We start from the raw sequence: 10649 nt of genomic DNA, 5'->3' as shown, positions 1-10649 counted from the left end.
TATGAGGTGTCTACACAAACTAATTCTTATCTCTGCCATTTCACAGCCCAGGCTTAATCAGGGCAGGACAAACTAACAGTAAATGGATGATACTGGCTGTGAGTTGAGTTCCTGGAGGAGATGGCTCTGGCCATGGAGGTCAGTGGGGCCAGATGTGTAAAAAAAACTGCTTTGTGTAGGCTTTTGTAGGCTCAAGCAGCATAAGGACAGCAGAGCTGGCTGTCCTCAGCCATAACTGGGAATCTGTTCCCTAATGGGGGCAAGCTGTGAATTCACAGCTGGTCCATAATTACCCTTAACTAACACTCTGAAGGTAATAACTGGAGTCTTTTCTCCTCCCTCCTTTCCCTTCCTCTCCAGGTGTCCAATGTGGTTATTTACACCTGTGAGGAGTGAGTAAGAAAGTAGGTATAAAATGCTGTCATTCAGGTTTGGCAGTATTTAACAACCTTGTAAATGAGTGTTCAAATCTTCAGGTGGATGATTGAGTACTCTTTCAAATATATTTTTTTTAATCCTCACCTTTTTATGCTCTTTTGCCATCCTGAATAGAGTACCTAGAGAGATCATGCACAGTAATGTTTCAGTGGGGAATTTTTTACGATAGGTTAATTTAAAAATTATTTAGGAAATCTTGTGATTCCATCAACCACTCCACAAGAACACTGTGAAGCAAAGTAGTGTGCACAGATACTCCTTTGGGAATAGGACAGATGAGTTGAACTGTATTTTCATTAGGAAAATGTACTCCTTTTTTATCTGTGCAAGTATTAAATATTAAGAATTGTAATGCTCTTGTGAAGCCCTTCAGCATTCAGTCTTGCCAGGGTTATCACTGGGATTTTGGTCAGAGTAAGGATTTTAGGGCTGCACTGATAAGAGTTCATGAACCTCTTTCTCATTAGTTTGCTCTTTACTTCAGTGTTTGTCGTAATTTAAAATTAGAGAAATTCTGTAAAGTTGGAAGAAAATTGAGATAGTTGCTTGTATTAGTGGTTTAAAAGTTCCAGTAATTTTTTTCATTTTTATGGTGTACTTTCATTCTGTTAGTAAGAAGAATGTTCTCTGAGGGAGGGTTAAATGCCTGACTCCTGCCTTGATTCCCTCCCCTGCCTGCTGACTCACCATTTCATTGGCACACAGCCATGGTGCAGTTGTGGAGTGTGTTTACCAAGTGCTTGAATCACAAATGGAGAGCTGTTGGATTTTCTCATACTTGAAATGGTTGGGAAAAGTTTTAGCCTTTCAAATCAGCCACATTGCAGACTGTTCCTTTAAAGTTCAGTTTTAATTTTTGAATATATTTTCAGATGAAAAGCATTTATTTTAAAAGCATCATTTAGAAGGAGACAGTGTCTTTGTGTTCTAACTAGTTACAGCCATATATGGAAGGTGAGTCCTACCAGGTCTAACTGCTTTGGGATATTCCTTTCCAACTGGCGTCACATTAGCATCCAGGAAAATAAGTCTGCTTCATCCTGCTGCATGTAAATACATGAAGAATAAAATGTGCTGTTTTTCTGGTCTGATGAAGGCAGGTGCTGGGGGTGGGATGGGTGTTATCAGCACCATGTCTGGGGCTGTTGTCAGATGCCCTGGCCATGGGCATAAGGAGCTTGTGGGTTGCTTTATAGTAAATAAATTATGTGGCTTCAGACCTCATTCTGGGAGCAGCCCTATGCAAAGGAGTGATAAAAGGTCATTACATGAAAACTCAGGGCTGGACCACTGATCTCAGTTAGGCTTGCTCTCAGAAATAAATGGAAAGCCCACAGTCCAACCAGTGGGATGCTGCTGCCAGCCATCAAAGCTGTGCTCATCTGCCCTTTGGAGCAGGAGCATCCCTCAGCAGTGCAGCCGCCAGGAGTTTGGAGTTGCTCATTTTGAGTCTAATGGGCAAAAGGTAGACTAGAAGGGAATTGTTTATCAGAGTCTGAGCCCCTGACAAAGTTGCTGCAGCTGCATACAAAATAAACAAATGAGAGGCTAAAATAATTAAACATGGGAAGAGTTTAATGTGAATTCCTGTATTCCTGAACTCCTGTATAATTTAATGCAAGTGAATACCCCGGAGCCTGGTGGGCAGCATATGGAGTAGCCAGGCATCTGGATGGACAGCAGTAGGAAATTGTTGATCCTTTTGGAGTAATAGTGTAGTACTTATTTACATACACATCAGAAACACATTTCTGGATGACTGTGAATAACTTATTTCTAGATGATAGTAATTAACTCAGTTCTAACGAGTCAAGATTGCTGCTTAATGCTTAAATAATTTTTCATTCTAGAAACTCCAGTGTTGCATGAAGCTTTTTATTTCATCTTAGGAAGCAGCAGCAGTTCAACAGCCCTTGTTTCAAACATGACTCCTGGTTGCAAAGAGCATTTTTGCTTTTCTCTTTACAGTTGTTCACCAGTATATTTCTGTCTATGACCAGTGTATAAAATCAGTTTCACAGATGTGTTACACAGTCATCCAGAATTCAAGTTGATAAATGTGACTGAAGAGTTGAGGAAGGTTAAAACACAGCAGGGCAAGACTTTCTACTAACAGGAGTCAACAATAACATTGAAAATGTTGAAATCTATACAAAATTTCACAGACACTGCTGTTACATTTTCAAGTAATGGAACTCCTCCACCAAAGCTAACAATGTGTTTCTCATAAGAGCACTTTATCTTTTCAAGAGATGGCTACAAGATATTCCTATACCATTACTGTGAAAGAGTTTGCTGTGGTATCTGTCAGCCACTGGGGTTTCTTTAGAAGCAAGTGAGGAGGAGGATCTCCATTGATGCTGGTGGCTCTTGACTTGGATCCATGGGGTTTGTTAAGTGACACCAGTGTCATGAAGTGATAAGGAAAGGTAATACAGTCCAACATAGAATATTTAAAGTTACTAAATACAAAATGTTTCATTTTCTCAAAATGAAAATTGCCTTCTTTCTCCCATAGTACTCTTAACTGTTCCAGATGAAAATTACTGCGTCACCAGATGGACTTAATAATTGGAATTTAACAAAGCTTTTAACAGTTCTATTTTTATTATATATCTGTAATGAGTAAATTTGTAAAACCAAGGGAAGAGTATAAATTAAAGCAAAGTGGTGCTAACAGAGTTCAAATGGTTTGAATTCTAGAGGGGGTTGTTAGTCTGGCTTTCTTAGTAATCTGAAACTCTCCATGCTGTGACTGGAGATTGGTTTTGAGGTTAAGTCAGAGTCATGAAGAGATGCATTACGTTTGATTAAATTTTACTTCTGAAGGAGTTTCATGACAAATAAGACACACAAGGAGAAGTGAATTCCTGAAGTTAATACATCCAGAATCAAACCTGACTTTCTCCTTTGCAAGCAAACTGTCCCCTAGTCCAACTTCTGACAATTGTTTTGCTTTGAACTCCTCCAGTGTTTAAAATTGTCTTTTTGTTTTTTTCACATGCTGTCATTTACTTTCAGAACCTCTCCTTGTTCTTGCCATATGCAATATTGTTTCTGTTATTCAAAATGAGAAGTGGCACATCTTAGTGTATAGAGGGCTTTGTCCTGTTTTTATACCTTAATTGGGATTAATACCTTCCTGTTCTTTTATACATGCAATTACTTCTTTATATCTACTTAACAAATTTCTCTTCCATGTAATTTGTGTATTAACTTGTTGCAACAAGGACTGACATTTGAAAAAGCTTGAAACTCCCCTCCTCCAAATATTTGGATGAAGTTTTTAATTTTAAAGAATTTTGCTTTCTTTTAAAAATTAGTTAGTTAAAATGAAATTCACATGTTGACAATTTGTGTCAAAACGAAACCAAACTTATCAATAAAACAGTTAGACAGGAAAGGTGTCACACCCTGTTCATCATGTGCACATTGCTCACGGTCCATTGGATGCTACAGTAAGTTAATTCCTGACAAGAGTCACTGTAATAAATAATTGGATTTGTTGATAGTGAAGCAAGACTAAATTGCTCAATCCTCTGCTCCAAATAGCTGACCACAGATTTTACTAACAGTGTCTGTCAGTTTAAAGCCAACCAATGTAATTGCCAGAACATAATTGTTTCCTTTGAGTGAAGTGTAGGTAATTTTTTCAGACCTTGTTAGATAGCTGGGTTGGCTAACTCTGGTTCTCTGTAAAAATATCCTTCCTTTTCTGCCCCAGGCAGAAGTAATTTACAGTTACTCTTCTAATCACAGCAGAGACATGATTGCAAATATTATTTGTGGATGCTATGGGCAAAGAATCCCCTGGAACACAAGAGCCCCTGGCAAGTGTTGTCTGGAGCCACGTGGGGGGCCCACAGGCTGATCCACCTTCTCCTGCACCAGGCTGGAGCTGGGCTGAATCTTGGCCCTCCTGGCAAACACCACTTCAAAATCAAATTCCCTCATGTGGAGCCAAAATCCTGCCTGGAGCAGCTGGTTCTGGGCAGGAATGCTTTAGGTGCTGTGAACATATCAAGTAGGAGAAGTGATAATGGTGTCCTAGAAGTGCTTTTGGAGACAGTTCTTGCTGGTTTTCCTGGACTTGATCAAGAAATGGTAATTGAAATGGATCATAATTGATTTCAGAGAGTTGTTAATTTCAGTGTCTCTCAGTGCCCTGGGTTTTGCCATTTGAAAAAAATTAATTTTCTTTTGAAAAGCCCGCTGTGTGCCTGGTCTCTTTGGAAAGGCAGGAGCCTGTGAATAGGATTATCATATATAATGCCTACCACTTATCACATTCATTCTGATTATGTAAAACTGAAAATCACTGCAGTGAAATGAAGTTTCAATGTTTTTATTCAAAGCAGCTTCTCACAATGTATAAATACTGCATATTAACACACATGAAAAATACAACTTCTAAGGCACCCAGAAATGTGTCCATACACTAGTTACAGGACCATCAACAAATAAATTGTGTACAATTTGATCTAGACAGTCAATATTTGATATATCAGAAGATACAAGTCCCTCAGTACTGTACCAGTTTCAGAAAATATTTACAACACTGTGATATAGGGGTGCCTGTACCCTTATAATATTATAATATGTACTCATCATTACAAATATTAGAAACTGTTTTAGTCTGTTCCATGGCATTCTGACAAAATAACTTAAGGGCCTAATTTGCAAAATTCTACAATTAATTATTTGTGCAAGTTCTGAAAATAAATTTACATTGACATAACTTGTGAATTTTTGGTTCTTTGCTTCATCTCAGAGGTTTGGTAATAAGCCTTACCAATAGACATGCCATCCCAGCTGAACATCACTCCTTTCCCAATAGCTCAGTGGATACATCTTTCCCCCTTACACCTGACATGGATGAAGATGCAGTGTTTGAAGCAGAAAGAGACTGTTTGATCTTCGGTACAAATGTCAAACTAATTCTCTGGCAAAGGAACTAATGCTTGATTAGAATAATGAAATTCTTTGGTCCTTTGTTTTTTATGGAAGGCATAACATTTTTATTCACTAAAAATCAAAATCCTGTCTGTGAGCAAGCAAGCTAGTGAATGACTTTCAGTGTAGTATTTAAAATAGCAGTAAAGAGATTTAATATGGCTTAAAACATACGGTTAATTGGGCAGACACAGATAACACATCGAGGATAGCCAGTACCCAATGTACTATGATAAGATTGTCTATAAGTCTCTTATGTAAACTTCTTTAGTGTCTCCTAAAGAGTGCTGGCTTTAGCCAGATTTGACTTTTATAGACCCAGCCACACAAAGCCTGAGATTAAACTACCATGGTTGGGAGCACAAATGCACAGTTTATATATAACAAAGCCCATTCTGACAAGTCTACCTATGTTGTTCAAAAGAAACAACCCGTATTATCCTTTTCACAAGAAAAACTTAAGGCCCTGTACTCTGATTTGCTAACTTTCTTACAGCAATTATTTGGGGAAGTCCTTAGTGCTGCATAAGCAATTATGCAACTTTAAAGATTTCTTGTACCTAATGGTAAGGCTTATTCACAAATGCAATGCATTTATAAATTATATTTAAAACTGTAAAGGCTGGCAAAATAATTAAAAAACCCAAAACCAAAAATAAAACAAACCCAACCAAAATTGTTTGTTCATCCCTAACATTAAAAGAGCATTTTATTCTAATGAAAAACTATTGGCACAAAACCATTATATTATAGATTAAAAGAACAGTTCATAGTAGTGAAAAAGATTGCCTAAAACGCATACCCTAACCTACCACAGAAATATAAAAGTTTATATTTTGAAAATATATACTGTATTAAAGTTTGTAAGCTTATTTATTTCAACAGAAATGTACTGAAATAGTAAACTAAGCAACACGTATCTACAGCAAAAATATACATGCAGGACAACACAAAATAAATTGCTTACCTTTAATATCTACAAATGCAAAACTGTAGAATTTTAAAGATTGTACAAAACAATTTACACAAGAATAAAATAACATACTTAAACAACAAATTGCATTTTTAATCTTAAATACTGTGAATATTAGTAAAGGTACCCAGACTAATATGTACAGTACATCTAGATATCTGAATACCTAGTAAGGATAGAAACACAAGAGAAAATTCAGATTCTGATATTTAAATACTGGAAAAGAAGCTTTCAACATTGTTATTACTCTTTTTTGAAGGGAAAATAGATTCCATGAAAACTAGATTGTAACTGTATAGATATGAATAATTAAAAATGTTAACTATGATTAGCGCTTGCTTTAATGGAAAAATAATTATAGAAAATGTATTTCAACTATTCCTTTGTCATAAAAAATGCTAAGATACAGATATCTGAAAATTCAGATGAAATGGTGCAGTTTAAAAGATCCAACAACGTAAGATTCTTCTCTGCAAATCTCATTCGGAACGCATTCCTTCACATTGCTGAGCAGTCTTGCTATATTTATCTACAAAAACTAAGCATAGTATTGAAATAAACTTCCTAATATCTTATTAACACATGACTAGGAGTTATGGCTCTCTGGACGGGAATAAAGGAAATAAAGGAAATTGAGGAATCGTGGTACTTTCCATTGCCTTTTATTCTTTTTCTGAAGGTGTGTGCTGGAGGCCTGATTGTGCAAACTCGTGTGTGTGTGTGTGTGTGTGTGTGTGTGTGGTTTTCACTTGGGTGATCCCTCTTTTTCCAGGTGACTCGATGTGCACCTGCCCTGCCAGGGGCCCAAGGGCCTCGATCCAACGCGCCCCGTGGCGCTGCTGGCAGGTTGTGGACAAAAACAAGGGTTGGCATAAAACAAGTGGTGCATCTATCACTTCAAATAGTTATTGAAAGAGTTCTCTTTCACTCATTTTAAAATAAGCTAATGGTTTCAGTAAGTTTCTTTTAAAAACCATTTTAAACAGGCTAATTAGAAGCCAGATTCTGTCTTTTTAATGAAGAATTTCCATGAGAACTTCTACATTTAGAGTAATGATTTCCTTAAAATTCAGTGGTACAATTAGGGCATAAAAACAGCACTTCTATTTATTTGTGGAAAAAGAAATATGACATTAATATGTTGAAGGCTGCTGTTTACTGTAATCACCTGTTCATTAACTTTACAAAGGCTTTGTTGAAACTCTTTATGGAAATGCTAAGAGGGAGAAAGCTGAGGAGCCTCATTTGCAGAGGTTTAAATCATAAGTCACTGAGCTCAAGGATGGAGAGCAAGTGCACAAATTACAAAGCAAACAAATGTGCAAAGCTTCTGCTTCAAGAGGTTTCAGTTTGGGCGTACTATGACGGCAGGTGAAGTCTCAGCATGCTCCTGTCCTTTCCACACAAACTGCCCATAGCAGGAAAGAACTGAGAGAGATCCAGTGTTCAGAAGTCAGTCAGTGTCACTGAACAGTACTGGGATCACATTCGAAAAGAGCAGATTGGATTTTCCTTGTTTATTGTGGACTGCTTTTATGGATAGCCGTAAGTTCTTGTAACAGGTGGTGGGGTGGCCAGATGTGGAGAGCTGGGAAAAGCAAAATAAAACCTCTGCCTCCACTGAGTTCAATGCCTAGCACCTTGTATAAACTGCTGGCCCACACCCAAAGGCCTCCAGAGCAGGAATTATCTCACACCTGAGGAATCAGGCAACTAGACTAAGGCTCATAAGGATTTGCTTTTAGACTTCAGACCATAAGGGGTGTTTAAACCTGAAAAACAGTACGATGCCATGCAACGGCACCACTCACCCTGTTACTGATATCCGGCTAACAGGAATATAGTAAACTTAAATAAAGCATCTGGTTGGCGAGCCCTTCAGTGCTCCTCAAGAAGGCAGAAAGTGAAGAGAGACTTAAGGGGGACTCACTGTGTAAGAACCCACTTTTTTTCGCTTAACCCTGGCAAATGAATCTGTTTTCATACATTTTTTTGTACAATTTTACACAGAGAGGAACATGCACGTGGCTGTTTCATTAACTGCCCACAATATTCTGTGGGTTTTTTATATATTCTTTATTTTTCTACTCAGTTTGCTGCTAAAAATGTGTTTGCATTCTCATGGGATGCCTTTAATTCAGTCAAAAGGGAAATATGAAAATAAGATCTGTGATCAATAAACAGCTGAATATGAACACAAAATAAATAAGTTAAATAAATTTATCAAAGAAAAAAATTCTAGAAGTTTTTGTAAACTAACTTTACATATTATACATATAAATTATCAGATTTTTCCATTAAACTGTTAGAACTTAGAAAAAAAATAATTAACATATTTCTAACGTATGGTTTTTGGGTCTACCATAGGTCGCGCTGACCCGGATTTTAGACTGAGCCCTCTGTGTCAGCCCAGATGTGCTGCAACAGCAAGAATAAGTTAAGAAGGACAGACAAAATAAACCCTTACAGGTGGGTGTGCCTTGCTGGGCCTCAGTGGTGCTTCTCAGCACATGGAATGTAGAGTTGGATGTGGATGAGCAATGTGAAAGATGCAGCCTCTGCACAGGTTATGTGCACTGAACACCTGCCCACGTCTTGGTTACACAAAATCAAACCGGCTACAAGCAGCTGTGTAGCTCACACAGCTACAGGCATTGGGATCACTGTCACAAATTCCTCACTGATGCATTGCCTCTGCTTCTCAAACATGGTCATGTCTGACTCTGGTCACAATTGGAGCAATTTCTCTTTAAGTTAGGCCAAGATATCAGACTTCATAAATTTTGTCTTGCAAGTAGCTGAATAATGAATCCAGTCCTTTGGAAGAACTCCACAGCTGTTTTAACATCTGACACTCCTTCTCGTTCACCTCTTCAAGTCCAGATTTCAGGAAGCTCCGCACGAGACATTTGGATTCTTCCAATACCTAGAGCCAAAACACAACTCAGTATTTTATTCTGAATCTGAAAAAATTACTATGGATAATGGCGTGACCAGCATTTTTAGACTACTGACTCTGTTTTACGATCTAAATAACTCCTTTGGGCACAGAAATTACATTTGATTTCTAGCCACAACTCCACTTGCTGATAGTCAGCATCTTTAAGAATTGATGGGTTGATGGGTTAGTGCCAGGTTTTAAAAAGAATAATAGATTCTAATGTACCTTTGCTTATTGAAGGTCTGCCATGAAGCACAAGGAGCTGAACTTCCTCACATTGAAATGAAAATGTGTGAGGGACAATATACTGGCTACCTGTTTTCGGGAAGGTGGCCTTTAAGGTTAGACATGTTGGAAACCCAAATGTGGATATCCATTATCTTTAACAATTTCCCCTCATGTATTATTTCCTTATCAATATAGAAATTAATAGGAAAGGGCCTTTACTGCAAATCCCTTTTTAAGCCTATTTGCTTACATTTTTATAAAAGTGAAATATTTTGTATAACAATGGTGCTAAGCAAAACAAGCACCCTCTGACTGTATTCTGGAATTAGATTTACTTGGCAGATACAACAAATCACCTGAGATCTTTGCAATAGCCCAACCTCAAGCCCTTAGTAATTGTTGCAAGTTCTGAAAGGCACAAACTGCAGGTCCATGGTTGCTCCCATAGTTTAGCTCATTTTTCCCAGACCCATCTTTAAGCACATTGAGATTGATTCCTTTAAAATTAGTTTTTAAATACACACCACCAGTATGTATCTCACAAGGACCTCAACTGGTCAAACAAACCCAATAATAATTCCTACATCACTGATTTTCTGAGGACAGGAGGTTTAATATAAGTAACACAGTGTTCTGTGGGAAGGGAGGTGCATTCTCTTCACTCAGCTTTGTCAACACCTTTGTGTTAAATCCAGTTCCTACGTGTTATAGGTTTCAACACTGCTATTGCAAAGTTGTATTTGTCTATAACTCAAGTAAATGTTAATAGCAAATCAAGGGCCCAGTGCATTTTTTTGTGGTCTGTTTGTGAACAAGTCTTTAAAGATTTATCTTTATCCACAAGCACTGGTCTTTCTAAGGGGTCTTGAGAAAATTTCATTGACAGCCAATAGCAGTGAGGGAAGGAAGAATTCACAGTAAAGCCCAGAGGTTTTTCCAACTCAAATAATACATGTTATATCAGCATCATCAAATAACATTCTGCTACATTTCCAGGGAGTTTCATTCTCAGTGTCTTCTGTGAGATCTAATCTACACTTTGTTTAATTAAAAATCTCTTGTGTCTCTACCTCCTTTTACAGCAGATCTTTTAAATGAAACTGAGGGATGCTGAGA

At 37.6% G+C, this 10649-nt stretch overlaps 1 protein-coding gene and 1 long non-coding RNA gene across 2 annotated transcripts in view; one reads left to right on the top strand and one right to left on the bottom strand.

Moving 5' to 3' along the window:
• Positions 1-2213: 2213 nt before the first annotated feature.
• Positions 2214-10649, top strand: part of LOC128812817 (uncharacterized) — a 30329-nt gene continuing 21893 nt past the window's right edge. The window contains exons 1-2 of the long non-coding RNA XR_008438844.1: positions 2214-2867; positions 8732-8833. This is a non-coding gene — a long non-coding RNA (uncharacterized LOC128812817). The remainder of the gene's footprint in view (positions 2868-8731; positions 8834-10649) is intronic.
• CDYL2 (chromodomain Y like 2) overlaps positions 8682-10649 on the bottom strand; it is a 56430-nt gene continuing 54462 nt past the window's right edge. Inside the window, exon 7 of the mRNA XM_053987459.1 lies at positions 8682-9290. Coding sequence (XP_053843434.1) covers positions 9132-9290 — 159 coding nt within the window. The 3' untranslated portion in view covers positions 8682-9131. The remainder of the gene's footprint in view (positions 9291-10649) is intronic.

This window comes from Vidua macroura, chromosome 11, assembly GCF_024509145.1.
Source record: "Vidua macroura isolate BioBank_ID:100142 chromosome 11, ASM2450914v1, whole genome shotgun sequence".
NCBI lineage: Eukaryota > Metazoa > Chordata > Aves > Passeriformes > Viduidae > Vidua > Vidua macroura.
The sequence above is the reverse complement of the archived record's forward strand: the minus strand, read 5'-3'. Positions and strand labels throughout refer to the sequence as shown.